Consider the following 22,088-nt stretch of genomic DNA (forward strand, 5'->3'; position numbering starts at 1 on the left):
GTTCAGGCACGGACCAATGCTCCCCTGTGAAGGATCAGTGAGTCCTGTCCCTCTAAGCTACAGGGGGCGGGGGGGGGGGGTGGCAGAACCACTGGGGACACGCACAGCCACACAAGGCAGAAACAGGCATTCAGGCTTCCCGTATCTAAAGCTACTGCCTCCCTCCTTGTGTGTCAAATGTAAAACGTTCATCTGTCAACTCCCTGGAAAGCAAAGAGCTAAATAATTTACTAATGTTTCCTTTTTTTACAAAACTTTAACTCTCAAAAAAAAAACCAAAAAAAAAAAACCCCACGGAGAAACAATGGCAGGAAGTTTTGCAATTCCCTCTAACATTACCCTGCCTTGGGAAGGGCCAATGTGCTATTTCACATGGTAAAACTCCACCAGCTGGGCACTGACACCAGAACTTAGACAGGCGTGAAACACATCACGCACCCTTTCAGCAGTTTCCTAATGTAGCATCAAAGCCAAAGCTCAGGCAAAGAGCCGCAGTTGTGGTCACTATTTGTTTTGTTGTTCTTTTTTTTTTTTTTTTTTTTTCAAACCCTTGTGTCAAGGGCTGACCCGGCTACTGACTTCATATTAACTAACATTTTTCTCACCTTACTGAAAAATGAACAGTTCTGGTATTAAAAAAAAAAAAAAAGGCTAAAAAAGCTAATAATGGAAAACCATCATTTTATGCTAAAACCTTAAAGTTGGAATTCCTACTTTGAATGCAAAAAATGGAAATGCTTCTAAGATGGTGCTCCATATTGCTACGGAAGTAAGACCCCACACACTAGTTCAAGGTAAGAGTGAAGATACTAAAATAATTCCTTCCCGCCCCCCAACCCAGGCTGCACAGGGTCTTCTGGCTGTGCTGCTGCAGTTCTGTCCCTTGGGGCAGGGCCCGGATTCCCTTCATCTCTCCACATCTGGGTTACCTGATCCACCAGCCCTCCTGCAGAGGGCGCCTCGAGAAACCTCAGATAAACTTGATTGCAAAGTACTTCATAAATATTTAGACTTTTTTTAATTAAAAAAATAATTTAGACTTTTAAAGCCTTTGTTCACCAAGTTCACACATTTTCTCCATCTCTGTTCCTATCTCACTACTCAAAAGTGAGTCAAAACTTTTGAGTTGGCAAAACTGTTCTTTAAAAATGTTAATCTAGGGGCGCTAGAGTGGCTCAGTCTAATAAATGACTGACAGTTGGTTTCAGCCCAGGTCGTGATCTGTGTCATGAGATGGAGCCCCACATTGGGCTCTGTGCTTAGCTTGGAATTTGCTTGGGGCTCTCTCTTCCTCTCCTTCTGCCCCTTCCCCTTGCTCGCTTGCTTGCACGTGTGCGCGCGCTCTCTCTCTCTCCACCTCCCAAAATAAGTAAATAAATAAATCTTTAAAAAAATTAAAATTAAAGAATAAAAAATGTTAATCTAGATGATTTACCTTTGTTACTTTGTCCGTTCTCCTTCTGGAATGAGAAAAAAGTTGAGGAAAATAGGCATTGAGGATAAAGTCCTCAGGGTCTCTCACACTGTGTGGCCAGTCTGAGAAAGAGCCTTACCAAAGGTATAAGGGAGAATTCTCAGGACAGTGAAGGCTGATTCCTAATGTAGCTGTAAGGAGCTGAGACAGTTACAGACTTCTCAGTACTTGGATGCCTCACTCTCAAGTGACTCCTCTTCTCTCCAGCTCAATTCCTGCTACGTGCGTGCAAGTCTTGCACTGTTTCAACAGCCCCCTAAGCAGCCTCCCTGCCCCATTCCAAAGACCGTCCCCACTGCTACCAAACATTCTACTAAAAATGCAAACTGAACTTACACCCTTCAACTCTGTCACTTCCATTTTAGAGCTCTACTCTAAGAAAACTGAGATCAGGATGACAACAGCAAAACACTGTAGCTGAGATCACACTCTGGAGCCAGACTGCCTGAGTTTCAATCTCAGCTCCCACACATCGGGCCACATGACTGAAGGCACAGTACTTAACTTGTTTGGTTTGGGTTTTCTTAATTTTTTTTAGTAACAGCTTTACTCAGATACAATTCACATATAACTCACTCATTTCAAGTATGTATTTCATTGGTTTTCAGTGTATTCATAGAGTTGTGCAACCATCACTACAATCAATTCTAGAACATTCTTATCAACCCCCCCCCAAAAACCTGTGCCCATTAGGAGTCATCCCCATTTCCCCTACCCTCCCTGGCCCTAGGCAACCACGAATCTACTGTCTCTGCTGATTTGCCTCTTTTGGACCTTTCACACACATGGAATCATATAACACACAGCCTCTCATGTCTGGCTTCCTTCCCTCAGCACGATGTTTTCAAAGTTCATCCACATTGTAGCGTCTGTCTTTCGGGACTTCATTCCTTTACATGTCTGAGTGATATTCCATTATACGGGTATGCTGCATCTTAGCTATCCATTCACCCCTTGAGGGACATTTGGGTTGTTTTCGCTTTCTGGCTCTTTTGAATAATGCTGCTGTGAACATTTGTATACACGTTGTCATGTGGACATAGGTTTTCAGTTCCCTTGGGTATAAAGCTACGAGAGGAAATCCTGGGTCATATGGTAACTCTATGTTTCAACTTTTGAGGAAACAGTCTATTTTTGAAGAGTATTTAATGATATGGAGAAATGTTCTCTTCATTTGATAAAAGTATTTAAAAAAACACACATGTACAGGTATCTGTGTTTATGTAAACATTACATATTTTGGGGTGTATGTACATATACAAATGCATTTCTGTGCTTTCTAAATTTTCTATGAGGAATATGATCAATTTTATAATCAGGAGTAAAAAGGAGTAATTTTTTTTTTCACACGTAAATATGAGCATGATATTCTTCTACTAAAAGCCTTCAAAGGCTTCTCTTGACTTACAAGACCTCACACAAAGCTTCGTGCCCGGGGTCCTGCCTAGTCTCTGATTTTCTATTCTTCAGGTCCAACAATACTGAATTCCCAAATATACTGTCTCAGTCCTTTTGCATGAGCTATTTCCTCTACCTGGAATTCTCTTCATTGGCATTGACACACTCTCCCACGAGTGCCTCATTCACCTCAAAAATATGAAAGCAACACTAACAGTTAAATCCCCATCTCAGTGGCGCCTAAGCCAGCGTGCCCCTCCCGCACCACAGGTGGTCTCCATCAGCTTCGAAAGGATACGTATAATGTTAAAAGCTTCGGCGTGTTACTGGCTTTAAAAATTAAAGCCAGAAACTTTTCCAACTTCAACTTTAATTCTGGAGTCCAAGAATCCTGAAATAAAAAAAGAAAAATGATAAAAGCCCTAGATCATTAAGTGCCAAGAGCATTGGCAAATTGTGACCTTTGGTTTAAATAACCCCATCCAACAGTTACTGAAATCAAAAGCTCGATGTCTTGCCAGTGGTGCGATGCTGTGAAAACTAGGTTTTCGGACATCTGACCAATTCGTTTATAAAAGATTCAAATATCCACAGCAGGAGGAAAGAACGGAGTTCTTTCATAAACAAGGAAAAAAGAGCCCTGTACGTGATTTGAATATTTCATGTGATTTAAGCACAAGCATGACAAATAAGCTTATTAGGTGGAAGGCCAAACAGAATTCAGAATCGTTGAAGCACACATGGTGCTGGCAGGCACACACAGTTATCACTCAGTTCCTGAGAGTTTCCCAAACAGAAAGACTCATTTCCATAAACCTCATCTATTTCTTCTTCTTCTTTTTTTTAAGATTTTATTTTTATTGGACATAGAGAGAGACAGCAAGAGAGGGAACACAAGCAGCGGGAGTGGGAGAAGGAGAAGCAGGCTTCCCGCTGAGCAGGGAGCCCGATGTGGGGCTCCATCCCAGGACCCTGGGATCGCGACCTGAGCTGAAGGCAGATGCCTAATGAATGAGCCACCCAGACACCCCACCATAAACCTCATCTAGGTAAGAGGGAAAAAAAAAAAAAAAGACAGAAGCTGTTATCTGCCTCAAATAACCCATCATGTCAAGATTTATGATATAACTTTCAGTTTGATTTGTCTTTTAATAATAAATTACTTATCTCAAATAATGCTCATTGAGAAGGAAAAAATAATGACTTAACTAGTAAAAGAAAAAGTGTTACAAGCAATTATCTTTCTCAGGACAATTTTCCTTAAGTCTTTACGTAAAAATATCTACACCCAAACCAAGAAGTTCCACAAAAAAGAAGCAAGATCTCTAAAAATTCCTTGGTACTTACCTCTTAGGCCCTGCCCCCCGCCCCAGACCCCGGTCCTTCCCCGCTTCCCCTCCCCAGCTCTGCGCCCTTATCCATGCCCTCACACCACCTGTTCTACCCAGGGCATCATCTGGCTTTTTGAAAAAATACTCTCTCTCTTTTTTTTTTAAGATTTTATTTATTTGACAGACAGAGACCACAAGTAGGCAGAGAGGCAGGCAGATAGAGGGGGAAGCAGGCTCCCTGCTGAGCAGAGAGCCTGATGTGGGGCTCAATCCCAGGACCCTGGGATCATGACCTGAGCCGAAGGCAGAGGCTTTAACCCAATGAGCCACCCAGGCACCCCAATACTCTCATATTTTAAAAAGATTGTGTAATTCCCTGATGTGGCATGATAGTTTTAGTTATAATGTGTGTGTTATGGGTTGAATTGTGTCCCCTAAAAAGATATGCTGAAGTCCTAGCCCCCTCTGAACATGACGTCATTGGAACAGGGTTGTTGTAGATGTAATTACTTAAGATGAGGTCATGCTGGAGTAGGGTGGGCCCTTAGTGCAACATGACTGGTGTCCTTCTGAGAAGGAAAATTTAGACACAGACACAGAGAGAAGGTGGGTCCATAAAGACAGGGGACTGGAGTTACGCTGCTACAAGCCAAGGGACATTTGAGGCTACCAGAAACCATGAGAGGCAAGGAAGGATCCTCCCCTAGAGGCTTCACAGGGAGCACGGCCCTGCCAACACCTTGATTTCAGACCTCTGGCCTCATGAACTGGGAGACAGTAAGATTCTGTTGTTTAAGGCACCTGGTCTGTGGCCTTTGGTTCCAGCAGGTCTGGGAAACTAGTACAGCACGCTACCGCTCAAGGCTTCTGCGCTCAACCATGTAAAAGAGAACTGCAGGGAAGGACTACTATGTTGGCTAACAGAAATGAAGATGTCTTAAAAAAACAAACAAAACAAAACAAAATATTTGGGACATGCAGACTTTCAGTTAAATTGCTCTGTTGCTGATTACTATGTTGTATAACCAACAAGCATATATTTTCAATTTAACTGTTTACCTCATGATGTTCTGCTAATGACATGGAGAAGACTGGGATAATATCTCTCGGGGCAATGAATCCCTATTTTTTTTTCTTGACTGCTCTTATTGTTCTGTGCTTTCAGCCTTGAGAACAAGAACATTTCCCAAGTCTGCTAGGCACCTGACTGCCCAGCTCCCATGGGGCGGGGGAAGCACTGGGCCGGTTCTCCATACTACCTGCACTAAGTCACTCCTGCTCTTTACATCATAGTCTTTCCACTTGTAGAATGTAGACTTTACACTAGATGAGTGATTGTCTGACTTGTTTTCCAACAGCAAAATGCTTCTGATCATTCAAAATCTTGCCCAGAACCCTAATATATGAAATAAATAAAAGCAGGGTATTCTTGTGGAAAGGAGGCGAGAGCTCCATGCTTGCCTCTCTTGGCCTACCCACTGCCTCTCTCTCCCTTGCAGAGCCCACAAGAATTTCTTCCATTTCTTTCCATTTTGCTAATTAAGCTTGACTTGGTCCCTGGCACCTAAGTGCCCAAAAGTTTTTCTGGAAGTGATTAATACCTAAATATTTCTTCAAGGAGATGCTCACTGACAAATAGTTTGCTGAAAAGAGCTCATTACAATCTCTACAAAGGAATTTCCTTTCGTGACACCTCAGCAGAAAAGATAACCTAAAAAAGCAATGAAAACAACTAAAAAAGCTGGATAAGTTAACCATATTTTAAAATCCATCCTCAAGTGGCAAGAAAGGAAAAGCAGAGGCTAAAAATGACAGTTTTCACTCTAAGGATAACTCAGAGTCTAGAAGACCTTACACCTCAGTTCTAAGAGCGGTCATGGTACAGAAGACAGAGACATTAGGATCCACTCATAGTAAGCAATCTAATAGGAGACCCTGGCATAAAACTGGGATCCCAGGGCATCTGGGTGGCTCAGTTGGTTAAGTGTCTGCCCTCGGCTAAGGTCATGATCCCAGAGTCCTGGGATCAAGTCTTGTATCTCGCTTCCTGCTTAGTAGGGAGTCTGCTTCTCCCTCTGCCTTCCACCATTTCATGCACTCACTCTCTATACCATCAGGAAAAAGTCAAGGACAAACCAATTTACTGCCTAGAAGGCTACAGCAAGGAAATCTACCTGTCTTGACCTTGACATTAGGTAGAAGGGGTAAAAACCTCATTTGAAACGTTATAACCACCAAAAAAAAAAAAAAAATGCAGCCTAAACTGAAATTATCCCAAAGCCTTGAGCAAAGAAATTTAATTTAAAATGATCCTGGGTTGGTAATGCCTTAGATGACTGAGAGATGCAAATGCAGATCTTCTCTGAAAGAACCAAACTCCACTCAGGCCTCAAAAAACTCCCACAAGTCCCAAGTAAAATAAACTCATTGTCAAAACTCAAAATAACTTTTTTTTTTTTCCAAAAAGAGATATAAGGCACAGTGGATGAGAACCAGCAGATATTAAATTCAGCAGGAACAAATCTACAAAGGCTGCTGATGTATAATATGGTAAAAAAATAAAAAGAAAGGCTTGAAAATATGAGCAAAGAATAAGAGACTATAAAAAATGACCCAGGGGCTCCTGGGTGGCTCAGTGGGTTAAAGCCTCTGTCTTCGGCTCGGGTCATGATCCCAGGGTCCTGGGATCGAGCCCCACATTGGGCTCTCTGCTCAAGAGGGAGCCTGCTTCCCCCTCTCTCTCTGCCTGCCTCTCTGCCTACTTGTGATCTCTCCCTCTGTCAAATAAAGAAATAAAATCTTAAAATAAAAAAAAAGACCCATTAAATTTGAATTAAAAAACAAAAAGAACTTCCATTAATAAAAGTTAGTAACCGAAATTACAAATTCAAAGAAGAGATTAAAGAACAAATTAGACTGTCTGAAGACAGGTGTGAATAAATCACCCAGAATACAGTCCCAATAGAGCTCGCAAGATGGAAAATACAAGATTTTAAGAGACATGGAGGGCACAACACTGGGAACATCCTTGACTCTGCTAACCTGTACACTTCACAATGGTTGAGACGGTAAATTTTATTTTTGTGTATTTCATCACAAATTTTTTAAATGAAAAAAAAAAAAAGGACAGAAGAAGCAAGTTTAATGCAGATTTAACCAAATATGTAGATTAAATATAGATTTAATTAGACATCCAAAAAAAATAATAAAAAGGAGAGGCAATATATGAAGAGGAAACAGAATTTTCCAGAGCTGTTGAAAGACACAAAATGTCACATCCAGAAAGCTCAGCAAATCCCAAGTGAAAACAGAAATCTACCCCTAGACATGCCATAGTAAAGTTACACAACCTCAAAGGTCAGAGAAACAAGACAGATTACCTACACAGGAAGAGCAATTAGACTGATGGCCAACCTCCAACAGCAACAACGGCAGCGAGGTGATAACATCACCTTCGACGTCATAAAAGAAAATAGCTGTCTGGAGCACCTGGGTGGCTCAGTGGGTTGAGCGTCCAACTCTTGGTTTCAGCTGAGGTCATGATCTCACGGTTGTGAGATCCAGCCCACACTGGGCTCTGAGCTCAGCATGGAGTTTGCTTGAGATTCTCTCCCTCTCCCTCTTCCCTCTGTCCCTCCCCACCCCACGCATGCTCACTCAGCTCTCTCTAAAAATAAATAAATCTTTTAAAAGCAGAAAGAAAGGGCGCCTGGGTGGTTCAGTGGGTTAAGCCTCTGCCTTTGGCTCAGGTCATGATCTCACGGTCCTGGGATCGAGTCCTGCATCGGGCTCTCTGCTCAGCGGGGAGGCTGCTTTCCTCTCTCTCTCTCTCTGCCTGCCTCTCTGCCTGTCTGTGATCTCTCTCTGTCAAATAAATAAATAAAATCTTTAAAAAAAATTAAAGAATTAAGAAAGAAAGAAAATAGCTGTAAGCCTACCATTCTGGACCCTGTCTGAGAAAGCAACAGAGACATTTCAGACAAGCGAGAACGGGAAGAAGGATCTCCAGCTAAAGGAGACTCTAAAGGGACGTACGTAAGGCAGAGAAGATGATTACACATGGAAGTTCCTTAATGCAAGACGGAACAGCAAGCACAACTATGGATAAATAGAAGGGTAAATCCATACACACTCAGATCGCATAAAGTAGTAAGATTCTGTAGCATGTGGGGTTAAAGTATGAGTGTTAACACTTGACAATAACAACATGTGAGCTGGGAAGGGGATGAAGGAGGCAAATGCATTCTAAGGTCCTTGTAACGGTCAGGAAGAGGAGGAAGATATGAGCTTTAGATTTTATTATGTTTACATACTCAAGGATGGCTACTGAAAGAACGTATGTAGAGAGTAGCAAAAGGAAAAAAAAAGGCGATAAAATGACCCCCCATGGGGATGAACTCTGCGGGCCAGCCCTGTGGTTTTGCCATCATCTTCATAAACAGAAGTCTTCACGCTGAGAAAGCCCAATATTTCTTTTCAAGTTTTACCCTCTTCCTTAAACGCTCTGTATTTTCAGCCTTCTTGGAGAGGAAGGGGGCGAAACTAAATTTGAATGGACAAAGAAAACCAAGCACAGACTTCAACATCGGCTACTCTAAGCCAACCCTGCTTTAATGAGGTCAGTTAGCTTGCTGGCCTTCAGTTTCGGGGCTACTATTCAGGAAAGCTGACAGGTGTCAGAACAGGAGAGGGAGATATGCCAGGTCTGGAAAGAAAGGAAAGCTGACAGGATAACAGAACAGGAGAGGGAGATATGCCGGGTCTGGAAAGAAAGGAGCTTCATCCGTTGTCCTGTGTCCCATGAGCACTGTCCAGAGAGATGCTCGGAGACAGTGTGAGATCTTGCTTTAGAAAAAGCAACTGCGTCAGTCCTTCACGTCAGTCCCCCACGTTCTCATAAGCCTCTCAGGGGACACCTTAATTTTGTTAAGTCAGTAAGAATTACTATAGCGGATAAACACTGATAATAAATAGTACGCTGAAATGTCAACTATGGTGAAATAAAACAATGAAAAGCACTTAGGCAAGTAGTCTGAAGGAAGTAATAGTACACAACCAGGTCCTCAGACATGTGCTAAGTAAGTGAGACTCTTAATACAAATTAAAACATATATAGCCAGCAATTACGTAAAATAACCTAGTTCTTTTCAGGCCACCAATTTGCACTGTAATTAAATAAAACTTACCTTTCGATACTGAAAAAGTATGCAAGGAATGCTTTAAGAAGTACACCTAGAGATAGTTCTGTTAGTCTGGGTTAACAAGTCTTAATCCAACCAAAAAAAAAAAATCACATTTTATGGCACAAGAAAAGTTCGCCCAAGAAAATCACCTGAAAACAAGTGAATTTTCAGTTTTTTTACAGCATCATTCAGAAACCACGAGCACTGACAAGGTGAAACTGCAATGCCACCCTGGATCGGATCGGTCACTCACCTGGAAGAGTTCTTTAAACGAGGGGTGTACCATGGGGTTGGGAACAAAAGGCAGAGCATAGAATGGGAGAAACTCTGTGGTCTGGCTCAACGCTGCCCCTTTGGTCTCCAGGTAGGTTTTGAAATAAGAAATCCTCTCATCCAGGTCCTCTTTGCCCTGCAAAGAAGGAAAGATGCTCTGTTGGGGTCTCATGCTGGACACCCAGTCCCCCTGTCCATCCCATCCTCTCTCCGTGGCTCCTCCAGTTCCAGCCACGACGCTGGCTTCCTCCCTCCCCGGTCTAGCAAGCATGCTGTCTCCGGTCATTCTAACACCACCCCGAATGTGCCCCTTGACCAAACTTTGTCATGACTCTCAGAGAATTGGATATATAGTTCCACTTGCTGCCCTTTTACTTTGTAATTATCATGTTCTCAGATCTTTAAAATTCTTCATAACCGTCATTTCTACCAGCGGGACAACATATCATCTCATGGGTCTATCACAATTTACTTAACCAATTCCCCTATTATTAGACATGTGCACGGTTTTCACTTGTCACAGATCATAAATATGTGGCTGTGTCTCCAGGATTCCCTCAGGAGAGGTGTCTACAGGTGAACAGGTGGACCTTTATGGTTTTTTGAAACCGATGCTTCCATGGCATTCCTCCTTTCCTTTGCAAAGCGAACTAAGGACTGATCTTGCGGGCTTCACTGGTTCTATGTGTGATCCAAAACAACTTTGATTTCCTCCAGCGCCTCAGTGAGGTAGGAGGACTTGAGCTACTCAGCCTGGAATCGAGCACTCTTCCTCCCTGACCACCTGGCCACAGCAGTTATGTGCACCCTGTGGATGTGTGTTCTTCTATTCAACACATCTTACTCCATCTACACTGGGAAGCCTTCTTCTGGCCACCGGGCTTAAAAAAATATATGATGTTTAATGGTTTTTTTTTTTTTTTTAATCTTATGTCAAAATTAAAAAGTTAGAAAACCAAAATAAAGAAAATGAAAATCTCCCATAATGTCACCCCCCATGCGCCTTGTCCTCAGGAACAGGAATGGTTACCACAACTTACTGTAAAGCAGTTCCCTCTGCTACTGACCCCTCCTCTGGCCCCCCTGACATTTTAATAAGTGAACACAGGGGCTTGGGGGTAGTAGCTAATGCAAGGAGAAGCCACTAAAGAAAGGCATGTGGTTGGGGCATCTGGGTGGCTCAGTGGGTTAAGCCTCTGCCTTTGGCTCAGGTCATGATCTCAGGGTCCTGGGATAGAGCCCTGCACCCGCCTCTTTGCTCAGCAGGGAGCCTGCTCCCCACCCCCACCTCTGCCTGCCTCTTCTGCCTACTTGTGATCTCTGTCTGTCAAATAAATAAATAAAATCTTAAAAAAAAGAAAAAAGAAAAAAGAAAGGCATGTGGTCAAATGTCAACACGGCACTGCTCCCTTCTGTCATTTTTTTTACGCTGGGAGGCTTGACGGCCACAGCAGCAGCCACTCTCAGCCATGCCCTCTGCACTCCTGCAGAAGGACTGACTGCTCAGACAGACCTTCACAAACAGGCATCTTTCCATGGCTTAAGCTTAAACTATTCTGATAGACAGTCTACTATGTGGTCTCATTAGGTATCCTCTTAGACATATGTGTATTCATGCTAAGTTGCCAAATAGGGAAACTTTATTTTGCTGGGTTTTCAAAAAATTTGAGACATTGAGGAAAACCATGCACATAAATTATTAAATCTCCATATAAACTACAAAATAAACTGCTGGGAATGAGATAGAAAATCATGCACAGGGCACAGGACACCTACTCCTTGGAAATATATGAGAAAATGGCCACAAAACTAAATTAATGTTCATTTACAAAACAAACAGCTAACGTTCCCCTTGAACATACCACTCAGACCCACCAAATCACAAAGGGAACCTACAGGTCTCCCTACGGAGTGTTTCAGAAGATAGATGGCAAAATGGATGTGAAGATAGAATTCCAACTTCTGGGCAAGGGAGTCATGATCTCGAATGGAACTGGGAACGTGCTCCTCCCACAAATTGAAGAACATCTTCTGGTCTCCGTTGTCAAATGCAGCAACGAGGTCCTTCTGTTGAAGAAGACATAAGACTGAACCCCAGTCGTAAGGGATGCCCGTTCTTCCAATACCCCAAATTCTCACAAGTTACCTAATACCCTACAGACCACATATGCTCCGTGGTTCTAGGGTCATGAAAACTCACTCTCCTCCCCGAGATAAGGAACAGAAAAAGAGAGAGCTAGCAGGCTTCAAGCGTCTTAGGCTGAGATTCGCACAAACCAACCCTGGTGCAGTATCAAGTCTTGGCTTTACAAGGAACAGATGAAACATTTAACTCTCTGAAGTGGAAGGAGCCAGGCATAGGCCCAGAACTTGAGGCCAGAAAACTCACGGGCACATAAATACACGCGGACTTGCTGACCCACAGCATGTGATCGATAAAAACCAGGCCAGACCCAAAGCCCAGCCAGGCCTCAGTGGAACTCACCCCGCACACGGGAGCTTATCGACAGCCCAGATGAGTTCTGGAGTGGCTCCTCCCACATACTGCCCCAGTCAATCCCATGCCTGGGCTGGGGGGGTGCTGCCATTTGCTCCCTATTGCTAACGCATATCCCATTAGGATGGTACTTGGGAAGTGACGACAGATCCCAACGCACCATAGAGTGACTGTCTATGACCACCAACTACAGAAACAGGGACGCACAGGCTGGAGATGGAGGAAGGATCACAAGCCTGGTGCCCTTCCAGCCTCAGGGCAATGTGAGTCTGACCATGGAGGGCAGAGGGTTTCCCAACCTACCATGCAAAAGCTGAAATAGAGAATTCTGGGGAAAAGAGGTGGCGATTGTCATGCCACTGGCCCCACAAGATGAATGACGACTGACCCACTGCGAACACCTGCTGCATAATTTTGCAGATTCAAGCATAAAGCAGAATGGACAGAACTTCCCCAAACCACGTGATTCATATTGCTTTCCTTACTATATCAAATGCCCAAGATACTCAGACCTACATTTTGCGCTCATTCACAAAAGCTTTCCTTGGCTTGGATTTTCTGTAGAACCTCCAGTTCTCCCCACCCAACACCATTATTCATCACCGTTAGTTGATCATTGTTTTTTTATACTTTTTAAAAATGGCTTTATGGTTTTCCTCTTTTTTTTTAGGTTGTTCAGAAATAAGCTTGTTAATATTATAAAATGGGAATGTACTGCACAGTGTTGCACTGTCCAGTTATACTTAAAGATATTCATTAATAAAGAATCTTCGAGGGGCGTCTGGGTGGCTCAGTCGGTTAAATGTCTGCCTTCAGTTCACGTCATGATCTCGGGGTCCTGAGATCGAGCCTGGCATCAGACTCCTGGCTCGGTGAGGAGTCTGCTTCTCCTTCTGCCTCTCCTCTGGCTTGTGTTCTCTCTTTCTCTTACCCACTCATTCCTTCTCAGATAAATAAAATTAAAAAAAAAAAAAAAAAGGATCTTTGGGGTACCTGGGTGGCAATCAACTCTTGGTTTCAGCTGGAGTCATGATCTTAGAGTCTTGAGATGAGCCCCGCACCAGGCTCCACGCTCAGTGTGGAGTCTGCTTGGAGTGTCTCCCTCTCCCTCTGCACCCCAAGCTGCACTCTCTCTCAAATAAATAAATAAATCTTTAAAAAACAGAATCTTCTACTGTGCTTATCACAGAAATGTTCTCTATGTCATGTGGTCAAGAACAGCTGATGATCACCTTACTCTGGAAGGCCTTGGCTCCTTGGCCTTGGAAACAGAGAAGGACAGCCCGTCAGCAACCACGGGAGGAGAGATGCCCAAAGTGCAAACAGTCAAGAACTGGGAGGAAGCCCATTACGAACTGGTACAAAGGTGCAGGGGATCTTCCCAAGGGCCAGTGCTGCTGGAGCCTGACCTCACTCCAGGTTCCCCACTGCTGAGCTCTCAGCCAACCCTGCCGTCCCCGCAAGCCACTCCAGGGGAGGCATGCTCCCAGGAGAGGGCTGGTGACCAAGAACTCTTTGTGTGAAAGAGTTGCATACAGACTTGTGAGTATTTTAAGGCGTCGAGTCAAGGTATTTTCTTACGTGGCTTGGCAGAGTCCACATGTTCAAATGGGCCACATACAGTTTGTTCTAAATTCTTCCTTTGTAGATCTGGGACCACAAACCTTTCCTGTATCGTTATAATCACATCTAAAATCCACCCTATCTTATGATTCATATCCTGCACTTGGAAGTAGTCCCTGGATTTAATACCAACATACAAAGCAATTCAGTGTTGTAACTCAGTATAGTCACAAATATTAATGATCTTCTCTACTAAAAACCAAGATCCCAGCCAGAATCACCAAGCTCAGAATATTTATACACCATCCACAATAACTTATAAACATAAACATACACACATAGACCCACTTCTTACAGAAGTGTGCTTTGGGAAATTCTCCGTTTGTTGAGTGCCACTGACACTTAAGATATTTTGCTAAGATGCTGTTCCAGGTATTTTGTTTGAAATCGCTATCACAGGGGCGCCTGGGTGGCTCAGTGGGTTAAGCCTCTGCCTTCCCTCGGGTCATGATCCCAGGATCCTGGGATCAAGCCCCACATGGGCTTTCTGCTCAGCGGGGAGCCTGCTTCCCCCTCTCTCTCTGCCTGCTCCTCTGCCTACTTGTGATCTCTCTGTCAAATGAATAAATAAAATCTTAAAAAAAAAAAAAAAGAAATCGCTATCACAGGGGGCACAGCTACTTATTGGAAGAGCAGAAAAAATACGCTTGTGGCAATCAGGAAGTTTCGAGGTCTTTCAAGTTATAGAAAAAAATGGACCGGGGCACCTGGGTGGCTCAGTGGGTTAAGCCTCTGCCTTCAGCTCAGGATCCCAGGATCCTGGGATCGAGCCCCGCATCAGGCTCTCCGCTCAGCAGGGAGCCTGCATCCCTTCCTCTCTCCCGCCTGCCTTTGTCTACTTGTGATCTCTGTCTGTCAAATAAATAAATAAAATCTTTAAAGAAAAAAAAAAATGGACCTGAATACATCTGAAAAATGTGAACCTAAATCACGAGATATCCCCTCACATCCATTAGGATGACTACTGTCAAAACAAAACAAAACAAAACAAAACAAAAAACAAACAAAAATAACAAGTGTGGGCAAGGCTATGGAGAACTTACATCCCCCTGCACACTGTTGATGGGAATGTAAAATGCACTAACAATGAAAAAGAGTGTGAAAGTTCCTAAAAAATTAAAAATAGAACTACCATATGTTCCAGTAATCCACTTCCGGGTATAGATTCAAAATAACTGAAAGCAGCATCTCAGAGATATTTGTACTCCTGTGTTCACAGCAGCACAATATTCACAATAGCCAAGAGGCGGGAAAAACTCAAGTGTCCATTGATGGACAAACAGATAAACAAAATGTAGTAGACATACAATGGAATATCCTTCAGCTTTAAAAAAGAAGGAAATTTTGTCACATGCAACAATATGGACAAACATTGCTCCCTGTCCCTTCCAGCCTCCCTGGAGGGGGTGAGCTTTGGTTTGGTTTATTGAGTCCCCAGTGCCTAAAATGCATAATCTAAAACTCCTCAGGATGGGGAACACGTTTGTTTCAGTTCCTAAGCAACTGCACAGTATCCTCTTTTTCTTCTTCCCAAGAAATGTACACTAAGGAGGACACTTGCTGGAATGAGCACTGGGTATTATATGCAACTGATGAATCACTAAACTATACCTAATAACACATATGTCAACTAAATTGAATTTAAATTAAAAACTTAAATAAATAAATAAAATAAACAAAAATGTACTTATGTGGAAGATATTATGTCACAACCCATTTCCTAGGGAAGGGAGATGATATTACTGGAGTGCCTGGGTAGCTTAGTCAGTTGTGCACCTGACTCTTGATTTTGGCTCAGGTCATGGTCTCAGGGTCATGAGACAGTGCCTCATAGTGGCAGGCTCTGTGGTCAGTGGGGAGTCTGCTTCTCTCCCTCTTCCTCTCCCTTTGCCCCTCCCCTTACTTGCATGAGCTCCCTCTTTCTAAAGTAAATAAAGACATGAACAAACATTTCTGCAAAGAAGGCATCCAAATGGCCAACAGACACATAAAAAAGTGCTCAACATCACTTGGCATCAAGGAAATACAAATCAAAATCACACTGAGATACCACCTCACACCAGTCAGATTTGCTAAAATTAACCAGTCAGGAAATGAAAGGTGTCAGCAAGAATGAGGAGAAAGGGGAACCCTCCTACACTGTTGGTGGGAATGCAAGCTGGTGCAGCCACTCTGCAAAACAGTATGCAGGTTCCTCAAAAGGTTGAAAATAGAGCTACCCTATGACCCAGCAATCACACTACTGGGTATTTACCCTAAAGATACAAATGTACTGACCTGAAGGGGCACGTGCACCCCTATGTTTATAGCAACAATGTCCACAATAGCCAAACTATGGAAAGAGCCTAGATGTCCATCGACAGATGAATGGATAAAGAAGATGTGGTATATATATACAATGGAATACTATGCAGCTATCAAAAACCCCCCAAATCTTGCCATTAGAGGGTATTCGGCTAAGCAAAGTAAGTCAATCAGAGAAAAACAATTATCATATGATCTCTCTGATATGAGGAATTTGAGAGGCAGGGTGGGGGGTCATGAGGGGAAGGGAGGGAAAAAGGGATCAGGGAGGAAGACAAACCATAAGAGACTCTTAATCTCAAGAAACAAACTGAGGGTTGCTGGAGCAGATGGGGGTAGGAGGGATGGGGTGGCTGGTGATGGACACTGGGGAGGATATGTGTTATGGTGAGCGCTGTGAATGGTAAGACTGAAGATTCACAGACCTGTACCCCTGAAACAAATAATACATTATACATTAACTAAAAAAAAGAAAAAAAAAGATATTCCTAATTCATGCAAAAACACCTGAGCATCTACAGGTCACTGTGGGGTGCCTGGGGGCCCTTGGCTGGCTCAGTCACTGGAGCATGTGACTCTTGATCTCAGAGTTGTGAGTTCTCGCGCCATGGTGGGCACAGAGTTTACTTTAAGATATCAATTAATTAATTAATAAAATAAAAGCCATTCTGACCAGGTTTCCAGAAACAATTCCAATATTCTCTTACGAACAGCATTTTTTACAATTTGAGAGCATCTTGATTATTGACAGATATCCCCCCAAAAAAGCAAAATATTACCTGGATGATCAGTGATTTGGAGTCCCTTAAAGAGCCACTTGCTGTTTGAGATAATGGCTTTCCTTTCATTTTGCATTCTTTTGAAAACGTTTTTAAGGTATCCTCAAATTCGGCAAAATCTAAATACTATAAAAAAAAGAACATAGATGTATATTTATTTCTCTATTTTAACATCAACAAAGCAACTGTCTTTGATGTAACTGTACCAGCTCAAAGTTGTCACCTATTTATAATGGGGTTAACGAACTGTCATCGCTGGGAGAATTCAGGATCCAGCTTAGAATTTACTTACTTGACACACACCCCAGAGCCTAGAAAGATAGTATCATAGAAAATGCTTATTTACAGAAAAAAATTTGCTTTCAGAAAGAAAATGTGAGCTTCATGATTTGTGATCATTGTTAACAGAAGCAAAATGATGTGTGCAGCATTCCGAAAAAGAAGTGATCCTTAGAAGGCCTGATGGCTTTGGGTCTGGTAGGTCTCTGGGAATTCGCCACCTGGAACTGGCACTGGGAAGAGTGGCTGTCCTTCCTTAAGAACAGAAGACCAGCTGTTAAAAGATGGGCAACGTCATCAGTGATCCTTGAGCACAGCACTCCTGCTTCCGGGCCCCTCCCAGACACCACTCCCCTGGCTTTCTCTACCATGTACTCTACTGCTGTTCTCCCCTCCTTCTCAGTCTGTGGCAGTCACGTCTTTTGGTTTCCACCTCCTGTGGGCGGGCTCTTTCCCCAGGCCCTGTTCACAACCCTTTGCTGGGCCAGCTTTAAGAATGCATTCAGGGGGTGCCTGGGTGGCTCAGTGGGTTAAAGCCTCTGCCTTCAGCTCAGGTCATGATCCCAGGGTCCTGGGATTGAGTCCCGCATCGGGCTGTCTGCTCAGCGGAGAGCCTGCTTCCCTTCCTCTCTCTGCCTGCCTCTCTGCCTGCTTGTGATCTCTGTCTGTCAAATAAATAAATCTTTAAAAATATATATATATATTAAAAAAAAAAAAAGAATGCATTCAGGATCGCACCAACGAATTCCAAAGCTGCATTTCCGGGGCACATGCCTAGCTCCCCGGCCGTGGCTCACAGTGCCTGATGAACGGTTTAATCACAGACTTAAAGAGCAGCCACGGTTTCTTGAGCACAAACTATGTGCTTGCCCCACGCTAAAAGCAGCAGAGAATATAAAAAAGCTTAGGGTGTGGGTCCTGTCCTTCAAAAGCTTTCAGTGTACGAAACCTAAATGTCCATTAACAACAAGTTAAGTAGATACAGCCAATCAGTGAAATAGTCTATGGCCTAAGAAATATGAGGCAGATCACAGGAAGATATTCATGCCATATTACTGTCAAGGGAGAGAAGCCAAGCTTTAGAACAATGTGTATGCCATTGTTCCATTTTGCACAACAAACTACAGGCATGCAAATATATTTTGAATAGTCACAGAAAAAAAGTCTGGAAAACTAGGCTAACCCATTAACAGTGGTTCCTGCAGGACTGGAACAGGGAAATGAACTTTTCATACTTCCACTTCGTTTGACTCTTTACTGTGAGCATATGTTATTATAATTTTCTTTCTTTTTTTTTTTAAGATTTTATTTATTTGTCAGAGAGAGAGAGCATAAACAGAGGGAACAGGAGACAGAGGGAGAAGCAGGCTCCCTGCTGAGCAAGGAGCCCCATGTGGGACTTGATCCCAGGACCCTGGGATCATGGTCTGAGCCGAAGGCAGACACTTAAGTGACTAAGCCACCCTTGTGTCCCTATTACAATTTTCTTTAAAGAAATTTTTTTCAAGTGCCTTTAGGATTTCAATTTAGTTATCAAAACAAAAAATCATATAATGGAAAACAGGTAACTCTAATGTAAGGATGCATTATAAGATACTATAAAATTTGCTGCATTGTAAAATACAAGATCTCTTTCTGCAACCCATGTGTTGTAAAACATACCTCTTTCACGAGTCCAAGTAATTCTGATTCATGAGCCAGAACATCTCCCATAGTGAACGGTTACTGTTATTTCTCACAGCAAAAGTCTCTACAAGACAAAAGCAGAACATAAATGCTTTCATTTCAGCCATCTGTGAAATGATAACAAGGTAGCTGTGGTGGGCAGAATAAGGCCCCCATCCAAATCCCCAGAACCTGGGAATATTCTAGGTTGCATGGCAAGAGGGAATTAAAGTTGCACATGGAATTAAGGCTGCTAATTAGCTGACCTTAAAATAAGGAGAATATATATGATTATCTGGTGGGTCCAGTGTAATCACAGGGATCCTTACAAGGAGGCAAGAGGGTCAATGTCAGAGTGATGCTTCGCTGGCCCTGAAGGTGGAGGAAGGGCCCCAAGCCAAGGAACAAGTGCAGGCAGCCTCTAGATGTTCAAAAAGACAAGGAACAGATGCTCCTCTGGAGCCTTCAGAAATGAACAAGCCCTGGGAACATGTTGATTTTAGCTTAGTGAGACCTATTTTGGACTTCCCTGTCGTCTTAGGCCCCCAATTTTTGGTTATTCATCATACAAAAATATGGAGGTTCACGTTTAAAGTAATTCTTTCTTCTATGACAGCTACTAAAATGATTATGAACACGGGCTAGAAGGTGGTGTAAATGAGCATCAAGGATTGCTAGAGAGACTGGGGAAGATTAATCTTCTTATTTGGCTTCCTAATGTGCCATAATGTGGTATGTGTAATTCAAACAATCAAGTCCACAAAGTACATTTTAGAACAAAACAGAATTTGATAGGGTTCATTCATTTACTTTAAAGAAGGATATACATTAATACTAATCTGATATAAATGAACACACCAATCCTCACTCCGCCTCCAAATAAAAAATAGTAATCATTCACACAAAGATATGGGATACTATTTGCAAGAAATTTTTTTTAAAGATTTTTATTTATTTGAGAGGGAGAGATCACAAGTAGGCAGAGAGGCAGGCAGAGAGAGAGGGGGAAGCAGGATCCCTGCTTAGCAGAGAGCCGGATGTAGGGCTCAATCCCAGGACCCTGGGATCATGACCTGAGCCGAAGGCAGAGGCTTTAACCCACTGAGCCACTCAGGCGCCCCTTGCAAGAAATTTTTAATGTTTTCTGAAGACCATAATCATTTAGCCTTACAGTCAGTAATGGAGGAGGAAGTGGTATGCATTTACACAAGTGTTAACACAAGCTCATGCACCAGGGAATGTATTAGGTCAGTTTTTGTTTTGTTTAGTTTAGAGGGAAAGCAAGCAGTGTGGTGGGGGGAGGGTGGTGTGGGGTGCACAGAGGGAGAAGGAGAGAATCTTTAGCAGGCTTCATGTCCAGCATAGAGCCCAGCATGGAGCCCAACACGGGGCTTGATCTCATGACCCTGAGATCATGACCTGAGCTGAAATCAAGAGTCAGAAGCTTAAAAGACTGAGCCACCCAGGCGCCCATGGTCAGGTTTTTCATTACATTTAGGAATGCACAGTATCTATGTACATTTCCAAACATTTAAATAAATTATTGCAAACCTTTTCAAAAAGTATTTTCTACTTTTTCTGTCCCCAGGTGTGCCCAAAGAAGCCACTCCCTGTGCCCTACTCCCAGGCTCTTAAGCCAGATTGGCTGTCCATAACCCTAGGGGAATGACAAAGCCTGGGCACTAATCCTAACTGTGCCATTCACTGGCACCTGATCCAGGGCAAATCACTGAAGCTCAGGGCCTCTTTTCTCTATAAAAGAAAGTGGAGAATTGATGTCTTCTAGTTCTAGGAACACACTATTCTGTAACATTACATTTTGATCTGCCCATTCCGGTGCATTTGATTTCAGTTATTTGAACACAAGTCAGGAAGATTAAATGTAGTCATTTCCCCCTCTTCACTGTCTTCTTGGTCTCACCACCATCTTGTGGCTTCATCTCCCCTGAGGTACAGTGACACAATCTCCCGTTCTCTCTCTCTCTCTCCACTTCCATTTCTATCCTATTAATAAGTGATCTTCGCCTTCCTGCTCACGCCCCTCCTGTGGTTCCACCACCCTCCAGAGGAAGGCCACACTACTTAGGCCCAACTCTCAAAAGCTACACAACATGGCCTCCCACACTCTCCTTCGTTCTGTTAACTTGAGCCGTGATGGCCACTGCATGGCCACCCCCACCAGACACCCACATCACATGCCTGCCCTCTCTTGAGGACTTTGCACTTAGTGCAGATACCCTCTGACAACCCCGTTTCCTTCAGTCGCTTAAATGTCACCCCTTCAGAAAGACTTGCCCCGACTACCCTTTGTACAGGGTCAGCCTCATCACTGCTTAGTCTTTCGTCCTGTTTTATTTTCTCAACAGCACTAACCACTACCTGACTTGCATGTCCCTACATCTAAGTACTGCTCACTGTGGATTCAGGAGAACACCTCTTCCCCTGGCGTCCCCAGTGCCTAGGCCAGTGCCTGGCATGCTGCAGTTGCTCAAAAATGAATGGAAGTAATTTCAGGTATGGGGAAAATCAAGCAAGGAAGGGGATAGGGCTTGGAGAAGAAGCATATGGGGCTATTTTAGATAATGGGGGCAGAGAAGTCCTCCCTAGAAACATGTGGGCAGAGATGAGAGTGGGGACAGGGAGGGACAGGGAGATCACTTCCAGATCTGGGGGACAGGGACTTGTGAGGGCAGGGGCTACGGAATGCTGAGGTCCCGGGGGTGAGGTGAGAGAAGCAAAGCAGACCCAGGAGGCCTTAAGGTGCCGGGCCAGGTCCAACAGGCCTTGCGTAAACGAGCGGCTTGCGTGTACTGGGAAGCCCAGAGAGGGGACCGACAGGGGACTGCCAGCACCCTAGTGACAGTTCCTAACAGCGGGGTCTGCTCTATGGGAGAGAGACTGAGGGGACAGAGCGGTAAGGACGCCATGGCAAAGCCCAAGCTGGTGACTAGGGAAGTCTGGATGAGCAAAAGGAACCTTGGGAAGGGCTCGGCTTCCATATGTTAAAGGGAGAGGTGGCAAGACCTGCTGATGTGAGGGGAAAAAGTCAAGGGTGACGCTGGGGCCTAGGCAGATGCCATTTGCTGAGGTGGGGGAAACTGGGGGTGGGGGGGGTGGTGTCTGAGAGGCCAGCTTGAGTGCCGTCCCAGCCATAAGTGTCACAGGCCCACAAAGCATCCAAAAGGGGTGCTGAGAAGGTTGGTGTGTGTGAGTTCAGAGTAAAGGAAAAAGTGATTTTCTTTTTCAACATTCCTTTGGCTATTCAGGGTCTTTTCTGGTTCC

General features: G+C 43.6%; 1 protein-coding gene across 1 annotated transcript in view; it reads right to left on the bottom strand.

Annotated features, from left to right (window-relative positions):
• Positions 1-22,088, bottom strand: part of ARMC9 (armadillo repeat containing 9) — a 152,975-nt gene that overhangs the window by 125,016 nt on the left and 5,871 nt on the right. The window contains exons 2-7 of the mRNA XM_080798761.1: positions 18,804-18,891; positions 16,863-16,988; positions 11,556-11,726; positions 9,640-9,795; positions 3,171-3,263; positions 1,436-1,460 (exon numbers count right to left, since the gene is read on the bottom strand). Coding sequence (XP_080654887.1) covers positions 1,436-1,460; positions 3,171-3,263; positions 9,640-9,795; positions 11,556-11,726; positions 16,863-16,988; positions 18,804-18,854 — 622 coding nt within the window. The 5' untranslated portion in view covers positions 18,855-18,891. The remainder of the gene's footprint in view (positions 1-1,435; positions 1,461-3,170; positions 3,264-9,639; positions 9,796-11,555; positions 11,727-16,862; positions 16,989-18,803; positions 18,892-22,088) is intronic.

This window comes from Martes martes (assembly GCF_963455335.1).
Source record: "Martes martes genome assembly, chromosome: 3".
NCBI classification, from domain to species: domain Eukaryota; kingdom Metazoa; phylum Chordata; class Mammalia; order Carnivora; family Mustelidae; genus Martes; species Martes martes.